Source organism: Mobula hypostoma, unplaced genomic scaffold (genome assembly GCF_963921235.1).
Source record: "Mobula hypostoma unplaced genomic scaffold, sMobHyp1.1 scaffold_141, whole genome shotgun sequence".
NCBI classification, from domain to species: domain Eukaryota; kingdom Metazoa; phylum Chordata; class Chondrichthyes; order Myliobatiformes; family Myliobatidae; genus Mobula; species Mobula hypostoma.
The window spans coordinates 164,141-184,407 of NW_026948189.1; the positions used below are offsets into that span (position 1 = coordinate 164,141).

Sequence of the window (20,267 nt, forward strand, 5' to 3'; positions counted from 1 at the left end):
CTGCTTGGTGCTGTGTCCAACTCCAAACTCAGTAAAAATCCAAAGTTACTTCCAGTGCCTTAAAGTGACAGTCCCACCGTTAATCTTCGTCTCTCTCTCTCTGTTTTCCAAACAAACCATCAGTGATAAATGTCTCTCTCTGTCTCTCTTCAAACAGTTAATAGGGGCACTCCTGGATCCCCTCACAGTGCGTTTACCAGAAAGCCAGTTGACCTTGTGCGTATATATATATATATATATCCAGACATGCCGAACACCAGCTGTCCATCTTATAGCACGAGCTGCTTGGTGCTGTGTCCAACTCCAAACTCAGTAAAAATCCAAAGTTACTTCCAGTGCCTTAAAGTGACAGTCCCACCGTTAATCTTCGTCTCTCTCTCTCTGTTTTCCAAACAAACCATCAGTGATAAATGTCTCTCTCTGTCTCTCTTCAAACAGTTAATAGGGGCACTCCTGGATCCCCTCACAGTGCGTTTACCAGAAAGCCAGTTGACCTTGTGCGTATATATATATATATATCCAGACATGCCGAACACCAGCTGTCCATCTTATAGCACGAGCTGCTTGGTGCTGTGTCCAACTCCAAACTCAGTAAAAATCCAAAGTTACTTCCAGTGCCTTAAAGTGACAGTCCCACCGTTAATCTTCGTCTCTCTCTCTCTGTTTTCCAAACAAACCATCAGTGATAAATGTCTCTCTCTGTCTCTCTTCAAACAGTTAATAGGGGCACTCCTGGATCCCCTCACAGTGCGTTTACCAGAAAGCCAGTTGACCTTGTGCGTATATATATATATATATATCCAGACATGCCGAACACCAGCTGTCCATCTTATAGCACGAGCTGCTTGGTGCTGTGTCCAACTCCAAACTCAGTAAAAATCCAAAGTTACTTCCAGTGCCTTAAAGTGACAGTCCCACCGTTAATCTTCGTCTCTCTCTCTCTGTTTTCCAAACAAACCATCAGTGATAAATGTCTCTCTCTGTCTCTCTTCAAACAGTTAATAGGGGCACTCCTGGATCCCCTCACAGTGCGTTTACCAGAAAGCCAGTTGACCTTGTGCGTATATATATATATATATCCAGACATGCCGAACACCAGCTGTCCATCTTATAGCACGAGCTGCTTGGTGCTGTGTCCAACTCCAAACTCAGTAAAAATCCAAAGTTACTTCCAGTGCCTTAAAGTGACAGTCCCACCGTTAATCTTCGTCTCTCTCTCTCTGTTTTCCAAACAAACCATCAGTGATAAATGTCTCTCTCTGTCTCTCTTCAAACAGTTAATAGGGGCACTCCTGGATCCCCTCACAGTGCGTTTACCAGAAAGCCAGTTGACCTTGTGCGTATATATATATATATATCCAGACATGCCGAACACCAGCTGTCCATCTTATAGCACGAGCTGCTTGGTGCTGTGTCCAACTCCAAACTCAGTAAAAATCCAAAGTTACTTCCAGTGCCTTAAAGTGACAGTCCCACCGTTAATCTTCGTCTCTCTCTCTCTGTTTTCCAAACAAACCATCAGTGATAAATGTCTCTCTCTGTCTCTCTTCAAACAGTTAATAGGGGCACTCCTGGATCCCCTCACAGTGCGTTTACCAGAAAGCCAGTTGACCTTGTGCGTATATATATATATATATCCAGACATGCCGAACACCAGCTGTCCATCTTATAGCACGAGCTGCTTGGTGCTGTGTCCAACTCCAAACTCAGTAAAAATCCAAAGTTACTTCCAGTGCCTTAAAGTGACAGTCCCACCGTTAATCTTCGTCTCTCTCTCTCTGTTTTCCAAACAAACCATCAGTGATAAATGTCTCTCTCTGTCTCTCTTCAAACAGTTAATAGGGGCACTCCTGGATCCCCTCACAGTGCGTTTACCAGAAAGCCAGTTGACCTTGTGCGTATATATATATATATATCCAGACATGCCGAACACCAGCTGTCCATCTTATAGCACGAGCTGCTTGGTGCTGTGTCCAACTCCAAACTCAGTAAAAATCCAAAGTTACTTCCAGTGCCTTAAAGTGACAGTCCCACCGTTAATCTTCGTCTCTCTCTCTCTGTTTTCCAAACAAACCATCAGTGATAAATGTCTCTCTCTGTCTCTCTTCAAACAGTTAATAGGGGCACTCCTGGATCCCCTCACAGTGCGTTTACCAGAAAGCCAGTTGACCTTGTGCGTATATATATATATATATCCAGACATGCCGAACACCAGCTGTCCATCTTATAGCACGAGCTGCTTGGTGCTGTGTCCAACTCCAAACTCAGTAAAAATCCAAAGTTACTTCCAGTGCCTTAAAGTGACAGTCCCACCGTTAATCTTCGTCTCTCTCTCTCTGTTTTCCAAACAAACCATCAGTGATAAATGTCTCTCTCTGTCTCTCTTCAAACAGTTAATAGGGGCACTCCTGGATCCCCTCACAGTGCGTTTACCAGAAAGCCAGTTGACCTTGTGCGTATATATATATATATATCCAGACATGCCGAACACCAGCTGTCCATCTTATAGCACGAGCTGCTTGGCGCCTCTCTCTCTCTCTCTCTGAGAATCAGCGGCACGCGCTCTCTCTCTTTTTAAAGGCGCAGTCCACAACGAATAAACCTACGGATTTCGTCACACCCTCCCCTTCTCCCGGCCGTTCTCAGCCCTCTCCCTCCTCCGCTGAGCCGGGAGGAGCGTGGGAGGGGCCCGTCAGGAGGGAGGCCGCTACGCGGACGCAGCTCCGCCGGCCTGAGGGGCAGGAGAGGAAGGAGGGCGGGCTTTTGCAGACCCCCCACCCTGCAAAAACTCGTTTCGGGGAGGTAGCACCGCCAATTTGCGGGAGGCTCCCGGAACTTCCTGGAGAGGTGGGATGGCTGCAATAGAGTAGCTCCTTAGCAGCTGGCCAGGTAGTTTAAATAACGTTAGCTGTGCTAATGAACGAATGACATCTGTTAAACTCACCTCAACATATCTTTTACAGTCTTAACCCACCATGGGCAAAAGAAAAGTCACTATTGCAAACAGTGCAGCGAGCAACGCTGTCATTATTTTGACCCCTATTAGGCAGGGGTTCACTTTAGGGTAGTCTGGGGTGAAATACGTTTTATATTTTCTTTTTTTGGAACACTCTACCATGGCGCGCTCTCTCGTGCTCTCTCTCTCGCGCTCTCTCGTTCGCTTGCTCAGAAAAAGAATCGATTTCCGGGATATTGTATATAATTTGCGGGCATCAGGGAGCCACTATCAACATGCAGGAGACTCCCGGAACTTCCGGGAGAGGTGGGATGTCTGGCTTTGTGTGTGGGGGGGGGTGCAGGGGATGAGGGACATTGTTCTGCAGGAGTGGCCAAGGGGTGACGGCGAGCTCCCTTTGATCTTCGCTCACCACCGACCCCCTTCCAGATGCCGACCGGTCAGGAGCTGGGGGAGATGGACACCAAGAAACGCACGCACGAGGGCTCGCAGACCGACGACGACGAGACTGAGTGCGGCAGGCATCGGGAGGCCAAGATCCGGGTGAGCGTGTGATGGGACGGTGCGGAGGGAGATTCGCTCTGTGTCTGACCCCGGGAGTGTGTGATGGGACGGTGTGGAGGGAGATTCACTCTGTGTCTGACCCCGGGAGTGTGTGATGGGGCGGTGCGGAGGAAGATTCACTCTGTGTGTCTGACCCCGGGAGTGTGTGACGGGACGGTGTGGAGGGAGATTCACTCTATGTGTCTGACCCCGGGAGTGTGTGATGGGACGGTGTGGAGGGAGATTCACTCTGTGTCTGACCCCGGGAGTGTGTGATGGGACGGTGTGGAGGGAGATTCACTCTCTGTGTCTGACCCCTGGAGTGTGTGATGGGACGGTGTGGAGGGAGATTCACTCTGAGTCTGACCCCGGGAGTGTGTGATGGGACGGTGTGGAGGGAGATTCACTCTGAGTGTCTGACCCCGGGAGTGTGTGATGGGACGGTGTGGAGGGAGATTCACTCTGTGTCTGACCCCGGGAGTGTGTGATGGGACGGTGTGGAGGGAGATTCACTCTGTGTGTCTGACCCCGGGAGTGTGTGATGGGACGGTGTGGAGGGAGATTCACTCTGTGCGTCTGACCCCGGGAGTGTGTGATGGGGCGGTGCGGAGGGAGATTCACTCTGTGTGTCTGACCCCGGGAGTGTGTGATGGGACGGTGTGGAGGGAGATTCACTCTGTGCGTCTGACCCAGGGAGTGTGTGATGGGGCGGTGCGGAGGAAGATTCACTCTGTGTCTGACCCCGGGAGTGTGTGATGGGACGGTGTGGAGGGAGATTCACTCTGTGTGTCTGACCCCGGGAGTGTGTGATGGGACGGTGTGGAGGGAGATTCACTCTGCGTCTGACCCCGGGAGTGTGTGACGGGACGGTGCGGAGGGAGATTCACTGTGTGTCTGACCCCGGGAGTGTGTGATGGGACGGTGTGGAGGGAGATTCACTCTGTGTGTCTGACCCCGGGAGTGTGTGATGGGACGGTGTGGAGGGAGATTCACTCTGTGTGTCTGACCCCGGGAGTGTGTGATGGGACGGTGTGGAGGGAGATTCACTCTGTGTGTCTGACCCCGGGAGTGTGTGATGGGACGGTGCGGAGGGAGATTCACTCTGTGTGTCTGACCCCGGGAGTGTGTGATGGGACGGTGTGGAGGGAGATTCACTCTGTGTGTCTGACCCCGGGAGTGTGTGATGGGACGGTGCGGAGGGAGATTCACTGGGAGTGTGTGAAAACTCTCCAGACTAACGCTCCCCCCCCCCACACCCACCAGGTTTTCAGCCGCTCCCCTTCCCGCTGCGATGAGGGGAGCGGTAGTGCGGAGGGCGAGGAGGAAGAGGAGGAGGAAGATGGAGATGACGAGGATGCCAGTGACCCCCGGGACATCGACCAGGACAATCGCAGCACGTCGCCAAGCACCCCCAGTCTTGGGGCGCCCGACTCCGACTCCGAGGAGGAGGCCACCCAATCCTCCCCCTCCTCCCCCTCCTCCCATCTCCCCCCAGCCACCCAGGCTCGGGCCTCCTGCCGAGGCCTGCCCCTCCTGCCCCCTCCTCCAGCCCTCAGGCCTCTGCCTGCCCCCGGAAACTCCATTCCCTCCCCGTCCCGCCTCCCCTTCCCTCCCTCCTCCTCCTCCTCCTCCTCCTCCTCCTCCACCCACTGCCTCGCCCTCCGGGCCCCGACCGCGCCCCCTCCCTCTGCCGGGACGTCCCGCAAGCTGGGCCTCGGCCTAGTGCCGCCAAGCTGCTCGGGCCTGGTCTCGTCCTCCTCCTCCCCCACCTCCTCGCTTGCCCCCTCCTCCTCCTCCTCCTCCTGCCCCTCGCCCCACTTCCCTCCGCTCCCTCCGCAGCCCTTCACGGGGCCTCAGGCACAGGCCCTGGCCTTCTCCCGGCCCGTTGCCCCCGGCCACCAGTCCGGCCGGGCCTACCGGGGCTATTCGTCCTCGGGATCAGGTGTTTACCCGCGGCCCCTCTCCTCCCCTTCCCCTTCTTCCCTCTCCTCCCCCTCCCCTTCCGCACCCACGGCCGTATCGGGGCACTCCGGTCCTCAGGCCTATTCCCACCAAGCCTCAGCCTTCGTCTTCACCCCCTCCTCCTCCTCTTCTTCCTCCTGCTCCTCAGCCCCCTCCCCCTCCTCTTCCTCGTCTGCCCACTCCTCCTCCCCTTCCGTCCACGCTGCCAACTCCACTGCCCCGGGGGCCCCCGGGCCTGCTGGGGGGCATCCAGCCTATTCCCACCAGGCCTCGGCCTTCGCCTTCACCCCTTCCTCCTCTCCCTCCGTCCCCTCTTCTGCCCCTTCCTCCTCCTCCTCTGCCCCCACCTCCTCCCCCTCCACCCACTCTGCCCCTTCAGTACCCTCCACCGCCACCATGCACCCTGGTCCTCGCCTGGGGCCACAGGCCTATACCCACCAGGCCTCGGCCTTTGGCTTCAACCCCTCCTCCTCCTCCTCCTCCTCCCCCTCGGTCCCCTCCGCCCCGTCCTCCTCATCTCCCTCTGCCCCCTCCCCCCGTTCCGGCGTCCCCGGACACCCTGGGCCTCACGCGGGGCCTCAGGCCTACCCCCAGCAGGCCTCGGCCTTCGGCTTTGCCCGCTCCTCCTCCTCCTCCTCCTCCTCCTGTTCCCCCGGCAGAGGGGCAGAAGGCGGGGGCGTGGTGGCGGGACCCAGGGGGCCGGGGGAGCCGGCGGAGGGCCGGGACGGGGCAGAGAGCCCGGCCGAGCGAGCCGACCGCTCGCCCTCTCCTGAGCCTGTGGTGGTGGACATGGCCAGCCACGCCAGCCAGTCGGCGAGGTGAGCTGAGGATTAGGAGAGGAGCAGAGGGGAGAGCGGGGGAACGGAGGGGCGAGGGTGGGGGACGTGGGGTGGAAAGGGAGGCGGGCGGCAAAGGAGGGGTGAGGGGGCCGGCGGTGAGACGGAGGGGAGGGAGGAGGGAGGTGGGGAGTCGGTTTTGGCGGGGGGGGAGCTCCGGAAAGGGAAGGGAGGAGGGAGGCATTGAGCAGCATTGAGGGGGTTTGGAGGGAGGGAGGAGGGAGGCAGAGAGTGGAATGGAGGAGGGTTTGAGAGATCTGAAAATTGGAGGGAAGGTGGGTTTGAGGGGGAGGGAGACAGTGAGTGGAGTGGAGGAGGGTTGAAGAGATCTGAAAATTGGAGGGAGGGTGGGATTGAGGGGGAGGGAGGCAGTGAGTGGAGTGGAGGAAGGTTTGAGAGATCTGGAAATGAGGGAGGGTGGGATTTGAAAGGGGAAGGAGCTGGCGAAAGACACTGCAGGCCGACATGGAGACGTCCAAGAATTCATGTTCATCCTTTCCCTCTCCCTCTCTCCGCCCCCCCCACCCCTCCCAACTCCTCTCCCCTCTCCCTCACTCGTCCTCCCTCGTCGTTCCTCCCACCTCCACCAGGTTCATTCGTCACTTCGACCGGGGCCTCAACTGCTGCTCCCGGACGGACCTGTTCTTCGTGCCCCTGCCCGGCTCCAAGCTGGCCAAGAAGAGGGAGGAGGTGGTGGAGAGGGCGCGGAGGGACGCAGAACAGCGGCTGCGCGAGGAGAAGGAGCGGGAACGGGAGCGGGAGCGGGAGAAGGAGGTCGAGAGGGCCCTGGTGAGTCCAGCCTCACCGGGAGGCGTCGAGGGCAACCGAGGGGCCTCGGTATACACACACAGTCACACACACCGTGAACGGTGGGGAGTGTCGAGGGACAGGGGGACCTCGGTGTACGAGGGTGGGACACACACCGTGAACGGTGGGGAGTGTCGTGGGACAGAGGGACCTCGGTGTACGAGGGTCAGACACACACCGTGAACGGTGGGGAGTGTCGAGGGACAGGGGGACCTCGGTGTACGAGGGTGGGACACATACCGTGAACGGTGGGGAGTGTCGAGGGACAGAGGGACCTCGGTGTACGAGGGTGGGACACACACCGTGAACGGTGGGGAGTGTCGAGGGACAGAGGGACCTCGGTGTACGAGGGTGGGACACACACCGTGAACGGTGGGGAGTGTCGAGGGACAGGGGGACCTCGGTGTACGAGGGTGGGACACACACCGTGAACGGTGGGGAGTGTCGAGGGACAGGGGGACCTCCGTGTACGAGGGTAGGACACACACCGTGAACGGTGGGGAGTGTCGAGGGACAGAGGGACCTCGGTGTACGAGGGTAGGACACACACCGTGAACGGTGGGGAGTGTCGAGGGACAGAGGGACCTCGGTGTACGAGGGTAGGACACACACCGTGAACGGTGGGCAGTGTCGAGGGACAGGGGGACCTCGGTGTACGAGGGTAGGACACACACACCGTGAAAGATGGGGAGTGTCGAGGGATCAATCCTGCCCTCCTCCAATCAATGAAGGAGAGTTTCTATTACTATAGTCACTTGCCCGTCCAAGGACTTCACTGGGGGGAGCTCCTCTGGGCTCCCTCTCCCCCGTTGCCAGAATTTGTGGCCACCGTCCTCCCATCCAGTCGGACCCCAATTTTGGACCCTGCAGTCACTGCCTGGCCCTCTTGGGGAACCAGTAATGGCTGCCATTTTACCCACAATGCCCTGCTGTCGGGAAATCCCCCCTGATGGCGGCCAATGGGTTAGTAATCTCCCGTCTCTACAGTGGCGGGCACCAAAGAGAGACTTGTTGGGCCGGCTGGTGATCCCACCAGCTACCCCCGCGGCCGCAGGCCTACGCCTGTTCCCGCGGCATTGCTCCCAGCCTGAGGCCCGTCGGGCCTCCTTCTGTTCCCATGGTAACGGCCGGCTCCCCTCGCTGTGCCGACAACCAATGGGAGGTGCGTTCGTCTCCCACATCGGGTGCATGATGGGAGACATAATGGGCCTGCTGTCATCGCTATAGTAACAGGTCCACCAGGGGGCCTGACCATGAGTCTATGGTAACCATGGGGCAAGTAGGTCAGTTTCTACGGCAACAGGGCCAAGACAGGGCTGATGGGGCCTGCTCCCTTTGCCATGGTAACAGGCCAAATCTTCGGCTTTTTTGGGCCTACTCCTATTCCTTCGATGACCAATGGGAGACGTGTGCGGGCATATTGGGCCTGTTTTCGACTCCATGGTAACGGGACCGAGGAGAGGCCCATTGCTGCCGTGACAGCTACTGTTTCCATGGGAACGGGCAGGAAGCGTATTCATTTAAATTGTCTCAGGGCTAAAAGGAGGTGCCCGTCGCCACGGGAGCCGGCCTAATTGCAGGCTTGTCAACCCGGATCCCACGGGCTGAGCCTGCCTTACAGGCCCAACGGGACGCTCGATTGGCTCCTCATTCTTGTGGTTCCCAACGAGAAGGCTGCTGGTTGCTATGGTAACAGGGCTGAAAGACGTCCTGTCGCTAGCAAGACGCTGGGAGTCTCTGTTGCTATGGGAACAGGCACATTCTGCTCCTGCATCCATGGTAACGGGAGGGGGGCTGGGTGGGGGGTTGTCATCTCGTTGGGGAAGTGTATTGGTTGCTATGGGGATGAGTGAGTTTGCCCTGCTCCCACGGTAACGCCTCGTTCCCATGGCCACTCAGGGGAAGTGCGTTTGGTTTCTACCACAGGCCTAGTCGTAGGCCTCCGCCCGTTTCCAAGGCAACCAGGGGACCGGGGTGGGATCTGCTCCTGTTGCCATGGCAACAGGCTCATCAGGCCAATGGGCCGGAGGCTGTTCGGCCCGTTACTGCCACACTTTCTCACTCTCTCTCTCTTCCCCCTCCACCCCCCACCCCCACAGAAGGCGTCGGGCGAGGCACGGATGCAGGAGCCCATCTTCCCGGGGCCGGGGGCCCAGCGGGCTCCCTTCGAGGCTCCAGCCGCGGGCGTGGCCGCTGTCCCCCCCTACCTGGGCCCGGACGTCCCGGCCCTGCGACCGCTGAGTGAGTATGGCGAGGCGGGAGGGGACTCGGGCCCGGGTCTGTAGGGTGAGGCCCCCGTCCGGGCCTTCTCCAGCCAGCTTGAGCGGCAGAGGGGCAAAGGCAGATCCCGACTGGAAGGAACAAGGCAAAAGGCCGCCACAAAGATGGCCGCCAATTTTTTCTTTTTAAAAACAAACATGGCGGCTCCGAACTTGCAAACGCGGGTACGAATGCCGGCCTGCCAACGAAGTCGGCTCCCAGTTTTGGATAGGCCAGGTGAAGAAAGACCCCACTGTTTCGGGGACTAGGCAAAGAGCCGGGGTGGGGGGGGGTCCCTGGGTGAATGCCGTCACGAGATGGCGTCTGGTGGGCCCGACAAGGTGACCGAGGTGGCCGAGGCCCGGGCATGGGAGTGATGAGTGGAGGGTGCGCGTTGATGGTTTGTGGGGGGGGCACACAGGGGCTGGGTGACGGAGGGAGAAGAGGGGGGCCCCCCCCGATGTCCCCTTGACCAGGAGTGTCCTTTTCCCGTTGCAGACTCCCAGGGGGTCCACCCGCTAATGGAGCCGCTGGTGGGGTCGAGGATCACCTACCCCAGCCCCCTGCTGGGGCCGCCCGTCTCCGAGCACGACCTTCTCCGGCAGCACCTCTTCGGTGAGCATTCCCGTCGGCTTGGGCGGGAGATCCCCGGTACGGTGGTGGGGTGGTGGGAAGAAATCCATCGGGTGGAGGAAGGCGGGATGGGGAGATCTCCAGGCAATGGGGAGATCCCTCAGGCAGTGGAGGAGAAATGGGAGGGGATGGGAAATGCCAGGAGGTCCTTTGGGGGGTGGGGTGGGGAGATCTCTTAGGGGGTGGGGGTGCAAGAACTCTTTTGGGCAGGGGTAGTCCCACTGGGATGAGAAAGGTCCCTCATGAGGTGGAGGTAATCCCTCAGGAGGTGGGTGGAGATCATTGGAATAGATTGAGGGAGATTCCTTTAGCAGGTGGGTGGAGTTAGTTGGACTGGAGTGAGGAAGATTCCCTCAGCAAGTGGGTGGAGTTAGTTGGACTTGATTGAGGAAAGTTCCCTTAGGAGGTAGGTAGAGATCATTGGAATGGAGCGAGGGAGGTTCCCTCAGGAGGTGGGTGGAGATTGTTGGACTGGAGTGAGGGAGATTCCCTCAAGAGGTGGGTGGAGTTAGTTGGACTGGATTGAGGGAGAATCGTTCAGGAGGTGGGTGGAGTTAGTTGGAATGGATTGAGGGAGATTCCCTCAGGAGGTGGGTGGAGTTAGTTGGAATGGAGTGAGGGAGATACCCTCAGGAGGTGGGTGGAGTTAGTTGGACTGGATTGAGGGAGATTCCCTCAGGAGGTGGGTGGAGTTCATTGGAATAGAGTGAGGGAGATTCCCTCAGGAGATGGGTGGAGTTCATTGGAATAGAGTGAGGGAGAATCCCTCAGGAGGTGGGTGGAGATCGTTGGACTGGAGTGAGGGAGATTCCCGCAGGAGATGGTGAGATTGTTGAACTAGAGTGAGGGAGATTCCCTCAAGAGGTGGGTGGAGATCGTTGGACTGGAGTGAGGGAGAATCCTTCAGGAGGTGGGTGGAGTTAGTTGGAATGGATTGAGGGAGATTCCCTCAGGAGGTGGGTGGAGTTAGTTGGAATGGAGTGAGGAAGATTCCCTCAGGAGGTGGGTGGTGTTAGTTGGACTGGATTGAGGGAGATTCCCTCAGGAGGTGGGTGGAGTTAGTTGGAATGGAGTGAGGGAGATACCCTCAGGAGGTGGGTGGAGTTAGTTGGACTGGATTGAGGGAGATTCCCTCAGGAAGTGGGTGGAGTTAGTTGGAATGGAGTGAGGGAGATTCCCTCAGGAGGTGGGTGGAGTTAGTTGGACTGGATTGAGGGAGATTCCCTCAGGAGGTGGGTGGAGATCGTTGGACTGGAGTGAGAGAGATTCCCTCAGGAGATGGTGAGATTGTTGGTCTGGAGTGAGGGAGATTCCCTCAGGAGGTGGGTGGAGATCGTTGGACTGGAGTGAGGGAGATTCCCTCAGGAGGTGGGTGGAGATCGTTGGACTGGAGTGAGGGAGATTCCCTCAGGAGGTGGGTGGAGATCGTTGGACTGGAGTGAGGGAGATTCCCTCAGGAGATGGTGAGATTGTTGGACTGGAGTGAGGGAGATTCCCTCAGGAGGTGGGTGGAGATCGTTGGACTGGAGTGAGGGAGATTTCCTCAGGAGATGGTGAGATTGTTGGACTGGAGTGAGGGAGAATCCCTCAGGAGGTGGGTGGAGATCGTTGGACTGGAGTGAGGGAGAATCCCTCAGGAGGTGGGTGGAGTTAGTTGGACTGGATTGAGGGAGATTCCCTCAGGAGGTGGGTGGAGATCGTTGGACTGGAGTGAGGGAGATTCCCTCAGGAGATGGTGAGATTGTTGGACTGGAGTGAGGGAGATTCCCTCAGGAGGTGGGTGGAGATCGTTGGACTGGAGTGAGGGAGATTTCCTCAGGAGATGGTGAGATCGTTGGACTGGAGTGAGGGAGATTTTTCACGTGGTGGGGGAGATCTTCGGACTGGAGATGGGAGGATACTCAGTTGGTAGCGGAGGTCCTCAAAGTGAAGTGACGGATGTGCCTCGGGTGCTGGTGGAGGTTCCTTGCCATTGGAAAGTCCTTAGGCGGGCGAGGAGATTCCCCCGAGCAGTAGTCAGAATCCTCTGGAGTGTGTGTGGGGAGCAAGATAACGTCCACATTGTATCGAAAGGACAGGCCTTGTTCTGTTGGCGAAAAATTAGATCGGATCATTACGAGGAGGTGACCTCAGATCAGATAGTGTCATATCATCGTGGATAGAGCTGAGGGTTAAAAAGACCCTGGTTGGAGTTGTGCACAGACCCCCCCCCCCCCGACAAACAGTGGTCGGGATGTTGCCTAAAAGTTACAACGGGAGATAGAAAAAGCAGGTACAATAGTCATGGGGGTAACTTCAATATGCAGGTAGATTGGGAAAGGCAGGTTGGTGCTGGATTCCAGTAGGTAGGAATTTTTAAGAGTGCCCACAAGACGTCTCTTTAGAGTAGCTCGTGGTTCAGCCCACTAAGGGATCCTGGACTGGGTGTTGTGCAAGGAACCGGGATTGATTAGAGAGATTAAGGTAAAAAAAAAACACTTACGGGCAAGAAATCATATCATATAACCATACAACAATTACAGCACGGAAACGGGCCATCTCGGCCCTTCTAGTCCATGCCGAACTCTTACTCTCACCTAGTCCCACCGACCTGCACTCAGCCCATAACCCTCCATTCCTTTCCTGTCCATATATCTGTCCAATTTAACAACATCGAACCTGCCACAACCACTTCTGCTGGAAGCTCTTTCCACACAGCCACCACTCTCTGAGTAAAGAAATTCCCCCTCGTGTTACCCCTAAACTTTTACCCTTTAACTCTCAACTCATGTCCTCTTGTTTGAATCTGCCCCGTTCTGAATGGAAAAAGCCTATCCACGTCAACTCTATCTATCCCCCTCATAATTTTAAACACCTCTATCAAGTCCCCCCTCAACCTTCTACGCTCCAAAGAATAAAGACCCAACTTGTTCAACCTTTCTCTGTAACTTAGGAGATGAAGCCCAGGTAACCTTCTAGTAAATCTCCTATGTACTCTCTCTATTTTGTTGACATCTTTCCTATAATTTGGTGATCAGAACTGTACACAATACTCCAAATTTGGCCTTACCAATGCCTTGTACAATTTCAACATTACATTCCAACTCCTGTACTCAATGCTCTGATTAATAAAGGCCAGCATACCAAAAGCTTTCTTCACCACCCTATCCACATGAGATTCCACCTTCAGGGAACTATGCACCATTATTCCTAGATCCCTCTGATCTACTGCATTCTTCAATGCCCTACCATTTACCATGTATGTCCTATTTTGATTAGTCCTACCAAAACGTAGCACCTCACATTTATCAGCATTAAACTCCATCTGCCATCTTTCAGCCCACTCTTCTAACTGGCCTAAATCTCTCTGCAAGCTCTGAAAACCTATTTCATTATCCACAACGACACCTATCTTAGTATCATCTGCATACTTACTAATCCAATTTACCATCCCATCATCCAGATTATTAATATATATGACAAACGACATTGGACCCAGTACAGATCCCTGAGGCACACCGCTAGTCACCGGCCTCCAATCTGACACACAGTTATCCACCACTACTCTCTGGCATCTCCCATCCAGCCACTGCCAAATCCATTTTACTACTTCAATATTAATACCTAACGATTGAACCTTCCTAACTAACCTTCCATGTGGGACCTTGTCAAAGGCCTTACTGAAGTCCATATAGACAACATCCACCGCTTTACCCTCGTCAACTTTCCTAGTAACCTCATCAAAAAATTCAATAAGATTTGTTAAACATGACCTTCCACGCACAAATCCATGTTGACTGTTCCTAATCAGACCCTGTCTATCCAGATAATTATATGTACCATCTCTAAGAATACAGTGGAGTAAAGGGAGTTACAGAGATGTGAAAGAGGAGCTGGCCAGAATAGCTTGGGAAAGATCACTGGCAGGGATGATGGGCAGAGCAGCAATGGCTGGAATTTCTGGAATTAATTCGGAATATACACATCCCAAAGAGGACAATGTGTCCAGAAGGAAAGATGACACAACCATGGCGAACAAGAGAAGTCAAAGCCAACATAAAAGCCAAAGAGAGGGCATATAATCGAGCAATAAATTAGTGGAGGTTAGAGGAGATGGAAGCTTTTAAAAACCAACAGCAGGCAACTGCAGTTGTACAAGGCCTTGGTGAGACCACACCTGGAGTATTGTGTGCAGTTTTGGTCCCCTAATCTGAGGGAAGACATTCTTGGCATAGAGGGAGTACAAAGAAGGTTCACCAGATTGATTCCTGGGATGGCAGGACTTTGATATGATGAAAGACTGGATGAACTGGGCTTGCACTCGTTGGAATTTAGATGATTGAGTGGGGATCTTATTGAAACGTATACAATCCTAAAGGGATCGGACAGGCTAGATGCAGGAAGATTGTTCCCGATGTTGGGGAAGTCCAGAACGAGGGGTCACAGTTTGAGGATAAAGGGGAAGCCTTTTCGGACCGAGATGAGGAAAAACTTCTTCACACAGGGAGTGGTGAATCTGTGGAATTCTCTGCCACAGGAAACTGTTGAGACCAGTTCATTGGCTATATTTAAGAGGGAGTTAGATATGGCTCTTGTGGCTACGGGGATCAGGGGGTATGGAGGGAAGGCAGGTACAGGGTTCTGAGTTGGATGATCAGCCATGATCGTACTGAATGGCAGTGCAGGCTCGAAGGGCCGAATGGCCTACTCCTGCACCTGTTTTCTATGTTTCTAACTGAGAAAGTCATGAAGAAGGGAAAGACGGAATATGAAAGTAAGCTAGCCAGTTATATAAAAGAGGATACCAAAAGTTCCTTCAGATACGCAAAGTGTGAAAGAGAGGCAAGATATCAGACCACTGGAAGATGATGGTGGAGAGGTAGTAATGGGGGACTAGGAAATGGCGGACGAACAAAATAAATGTTTTGTGTCAGTCTTCACTGTGGAAGACGCCAGCAGTCTGGTGGAAGTTCCAGGTGTTTGGGGCAATGAAGTGAGTGAAGTTACCAAAACTGGGGAGAAGGTTCTCGGGAACCTGAAAGATCTGCAGGTAGGTAAGTCACCTGGACCAGATGGTGTACACCCCAGAGTTCTGTCAGGGGCGGCCGGAGAGGTCGTAGAGGCGTTAGTAATGATCTTTCGAGAACCGCTACTAGGTCCTGGAGTGGTTCCGGAGGACTGGAAAGTTGCCAACGTCACTCCACTCTTCAAGAAGGGAGAGAGGCAGAAGGAAGGAAACAACAGGCCAGTTAGCCTGACCTCAGTGGTTGGCAGGGTGTTGGAGTCAATTACTGAAGATGAGGCCTCAGGGGAACTTGGAGGCAGATGATAAAGTCATTGTCATACTTTATTAATCCCGGGGGAAATTGGTTTTCGTTACAGTTGCACCGTAAATAATAAATAGTAATAAAACCATAAATAGTTAAATAGTAATATGTAAATTATGCCAGGAAATAAGTCCAGGACCAGCCTATTGGCTCAGGGTGTCTGACCCTCCAAGGGAGGAGCTGTAAAGTTTGATGGCCACAGGCAGGAATGACTTCCTATGACGCTCTGTGCTGCATCTCGGTGGAATGAGTCTCTGGCTGAATGTACTCCTGTGCCCACCCAGTACGTTATGTAGTGGGTGGGAGACATTGTCCAAGATGGCATGCAACTTAGACAGCATCCTCTTTTCAGACACCACCGTGAGAGAGTTCAGTTCCATCCCCACAACATCACTGGCCTTACGGATGAGTTTGTTGATTCTGTTGGTGTCTGCTACCCTCAGCCTGCTGCCCCAGCACACAGCAGCAAACGTGATAGCACCGGCCACCACAGACTCGTAGAACGTCCTCAGCATCGTCCAGCAGATGTTAAAGGACCTCAGTCTCCTCAGGAAATAGAGATGGCTCTGACCCTTCTTGTAGACAGCCTCAGTGTTCTTTGACCAGTCCAGTTTATTGTCAATTCCTATCCCCAGGTATTTGTAATCCTCCACCATGTCCACACTGACCCCCTGGATGGAAACAGGGGTCACCGGTACCTTAGCTCTCCTCAGGTCTACCACCAGCTCCTTAGTCTCTTTCACATTAAGCTGCAGATAATTCTGCTCACACCATGTGGCAAAGTTTCCTACCGTAGCCCTGTACTCAGCCTCATCTCCCTTGCTGATGCATCCAACTATGGCAGAGTCATCCGAAAACTTCAGAAGATGACAAGACTCTGTGCAGTAGTTGAAGTCCGAGGTGTAAATGGTGAAGAGAAAGGGAGACAAGACAGTCCCCTGTGGAGCCCCAGTGCTGCTGATCACTCTGTCGGACACACAGTGTTGCAAGCACACGTACTGTGGTCTGCTGAAGTAGACTGTAGCCAGCTCGGTTTCCCCAAGGGAAATTCTTGTCGTGTCAAATCCGTTGGAATTCTTTGAAGAAGCTATGGAAGGACTTGGACAGATCCGGAGAATGGGCAAGGAAATGGCAGATGGAATACAGAGTCGTGAAGTGTACGGTCGTGCACTTTGGGAGAAGAATTGAAAGGGGTTGACTATATTCGTAGGTGCAAAGGGACTTGGGAGCCCTCGTGCAGGATTCTCGAAAGATTAACTTGCAGGCTGAGTCCGTGGTGAGGAAGGGAAATGCGAGATTAGCATTCATTTCGCGGGGACTAGAATATAAAGCAAGGATGTGATGTTGAGGCTTTATAAAGCACTGGTGAGACCTCACTTGGAGTATTGTGAGCAGTTCTGGGCCCCCTATCGAAGAAAGGACGTGCTCAAACTGGAGAGGGTTCAAAGGAGGTTCTCGAAAATGATTCCAGGATGGAATGGCTTGTTGTATGAAGAGCGTTTGATGGTTCTGGGCCTGTATTCACTGGAATTCAGAAGAATGAGGGGTAACCTCATTGAAACCTACCGAATGTTGAAAGGTCTCGATAGAGTGGATGTGGAGAGGATGTTTCCTGTAGTGGGGGAGTCTAGGACCAGAGGGCACAGATAGAGTGGATGTGGAGACGTTGTTTCCTATAGTGGGGGAGTCTAGGACCACAGGGCACAGATAGAGTGGACATGGAGAGGATGTTTCCTGTAGTGGGGGAGTCTAGGACCAGAGGACACAGATAGAGTGGATGTGGAGAGGATGTTTCCTGTAGTGGGGGAGTCTCGGACCAGAGGGCACAGATAGAGTGGATGTGGAGAGGATGTTTCCTGTAGTGGGGGAGTCTAGGACCAGAGGACACAGATAGAGTGGATGTGGAGAGGATGTTTCCTGTAGTGAGGGAGTCTAGGACCAGAGGACACAGATAGAGTGGATGTGGAGAGGATGTTTCCTGTAGTGGGGGAGTCTCGGACCAGAGGACATATATAGAGTGGATGTGGAGAGGATGTTTCCTGTAGTGGGGGAGACTCGGACCAGAGGACACAGATAGAGTGGATGTGGAGAGGATGTTTCCTGTAGTGGGGGAGTCTTGGACCAGAGGACACAGATAGAGTGGATGTGGAGAGGATGTTTCCTGTAGTGGGGGAGTCTAGGACCAGAGGACACAGATAGAGTGGATGTGGAGAGGATGTTTCCTGTAGTGGGGGAGTCTAGGACCAGAGGACACAGATAGAGTGGATGTGGAGAGGATGTTTCCTGTAGTGGGGGAGTCTTGGACCAGAGGACACAGATAGAGTGGATGTGGAGAGGATGTTTCCTGTAGTGGGGGAGTCTAGGACCAGAGGACACAGATAGAGTGGATGTGGAGAGGATGTTTCCTGTAGTGGGGGAGTCTAGGACCAGAGGACACAGATAGAGTGGATGTGGAGAGGATGTTTCCTGTTGTGGGGGAGTCTGGGACCAGAGGACACAGATAGAGTGGATGTGGAGAGGATGTTACCTATAACGGGGGAGTCTAGGACCAGGCGACACAGATAGAGTGGATGTGGAGAGGATGTTTCCTGTAGTGGGGGAGTCTAGGACCAGAGGACACAGATAGAGTGGATGTGGAGAGGATGTTTCCTGTAGTGAGGGAGTCTAGGACCAGAGGACACAGATAGAGTGGATGTGGAGAGGATGTTTCCTGTAGTGGGAGAGTCTAGGACCAGAGGACACAGATAGAGTGGATGTGGAGAGGATGTTTCCTGTAGTGAGGGAGTCTAGGACCAGAGGACACAGATAGAGTGGATGTGGAGAGGATGTTTCCTGTTGTGGGGGAGTCTCGGACCAGAGGACACAGCCTCAGAATAGAGGGGCGTCCTTTTAGAACGGAGACGAGGAGGAATTTCTTGAGCCAGAGGGTGGGTGAATCTCGTTGCCAGAGGCAGATGTGGAGGCCGAGTCTTTACTTATGTTTAAGACAGAGGTTGACAGATTCTTGATTGGTCAGGGCATGAAGGGATACGAGGAGAAGGCAGGAGATTGTGGCTGAGAGGGAAAGTGGGACATCCATGATGAACGGGCGGAGCAGACTCGATGGGCCGAATGGCATAATTCTGCTCCTGTATCTTATGGTGTCAGGGTGGGTGGAGCTGGTATACTGGGCGGTGTTGAGGACCCTCAGGCCAAGGGGTGCAAAGATACCAGGGAGGGTAGAAAACCTAAGGAGATCCCTCGGGCGGGATCACTGGGTGGAAATCACTGGAATGGGGAGTGGAGATCCTTTCAGTGAGTTGGGAGATCCTCCCAGCCCGGGATGGAGATTCCTTGAGTGTGGAGATGGCAGCTGGAGATCCCCTGGGTGCTGGGGTGAGTGATCATTTGGGTGGTGGGGTGATGTTACGGGAAGATCCCAGGTATGGTGTGCAGATCCCTCTGGCCGCGGTAATGAGATCCATCAGTGAGGGGGGGCTGTTCCCAGGGAGAGTGGGGGAGATCCCTCAGTTGAGTAGGACAATCCCAGGAAGAGTGGTGAGATCCCTCTCTTGGTATAGGAGATCCCAGGGTGAGTCGGGGAGATCCCTCAGTTGAGTAGGTAGATCCCAGGGTGAGTGGGGAGATCCCTCTCTTGGTATGGGGAGATCGCAGGGTGAATGGGAAGATCCCTCAGTTGAGTAGGAAGATCCCAGGAACAGTGGGGAGTTTTCTCTCTTGGTATGGGGAGATCCCAGGGTGAGTGGGGGAGATCCCTCAGTTGAGTAGGACGATCCCAGGAAGAGTGGTGAGATCCCTCTCTTGGTATGGGGAGATCGCAGGGTGAATGGGGAGATCCCTCAGTTGAGTAGGTAGATCCCAGGAAGAGTGGGGAGTTTTCTCTCTTGGTATGGGGAGATCCCAGGGTGAGTGGGGGAGATCCCTCAGTTGAGTAGGAAGATCCCAGGAAGAGTGGGGAGATCCCTCTCTTGGTATGGGGAGATCCCTCAATTGAGTAGGGAGATAATCCAGTGTTGGCAGATTCCAGGGTGAGTGGGGGAGATCCCTCTCTTGGTATGGAGAGATCTCAAGGAGAGTGGGGAGATCATTTGGTGTGGGGAGATCCCTCTCTTGGTATGGGGAGATCCCAGGGTGAGTGGGGGAGATCCTTCAGTTGAGTGGGGAGATAATTCGGCATGGGGAGATCCCAGGGAGAGTGGGGAGATCGTTTGGTGTGGAGAGATCCCTCACTCGGTACGGGGAGATCCCAGGAAGGGTGCGGAGGTGGAGATACTTCCAGCCAGCAGGGAGTTTTACCGGCCCAAAGTTGGCCAAATGCCGCCCACCATTGCCGGGGTCCTGAGCCTAACCGCGGTGCCTTTCTCTCCCCCCCTCCACCCCAGGGCCACCGTACAGAGAGCTGCCAGGATCCCTCGCGGCCCCCCTGTCGGCCGCCCACCAGCTCCAGGCCATGCAGGCCCAGTCGGCCGAGCTCCAGCGCCTGGCCCTCGAACACCACCAGCACTGGCTGCAGGGGGTGCCCCTGCCCGGGCAGGAGGACTACTATAGGTGAGTGGACCCGCCAGCTCCCCAGCGTCCGGCTCAAAGTCCCCGACCCCCCACACACACGCACCGCGCGTCCCGGCATCTCAAAGGCCCACGAGGCCCAAAAGTCCCGAGACCCCGGCTCCAGGAGTCCCAAAGGTTGAAGTTCTAACGCGTCGAGGTCGCGAGGTCTGGAGTCCGTTCAAGTCCTGTCAGGAATAGACGCAGAGGTGTAGAGTTCTTTCAAAGACTCTCAACTCCTGTCAGTGATAGTCGTGGAGGTGTAGAGTTCTCTGAAATACTCTCAACTCCTGTCAAGGATAGTCATAGAGGTCTGGAGTTCTCTCAAAGTCTCTAACGTCCTGTCAAGGATAGTTGTAGAGGTCTATAGTTCTCTCAAAGACTTTCAAATTCTGTCAAGGATAGTCGTAGAGGTCTGGA

At 54.5% G+C, this 20,267-nt stretch overlaps 1 protein-coding gene across 2 annotated transcripts in view; it reads left to right on the forward strand.

Moving 5' to 3' along the window:
* LOC134341731 (arginine-glutamic acid dipeptide repeats protein-like) overlaps window positions 1-20,267 on the forward strand; it is a 69,719-nt gene that overhangs the window by 41,539 nt on the left and 7,913 nt on the right. For both annotated transcript variants that reach the window (XM_063039631.1, XM_063039632.1), the window contains exons 4-9: window positions 3,386-3,499; window positions 4,763-6,279; window positions 6,888-7,086; window positions 9,204-9,345; window positions 9,862-9,978; window positions 19,685-19,850. In XM_063039631.1, coding sequence (XP_062895701.1) covers window positions 3,386-3,499; window positions 4,763-6,279; window positions 6,888-7,086; window positions 9,204-9,345; window positions 9,862-9,978; window positions 19,685-19,850 — 2,255 coding nt within the window. The remainder of the gene's footprint in view (window positions 1-3,385; window positions 3,500-4,762; window positions 6,280-6,887; window positions 7,087-9,203; window positions 9,346-9,861; window positions 9,979-19,684; window positions 19,851-20,267) is intronic.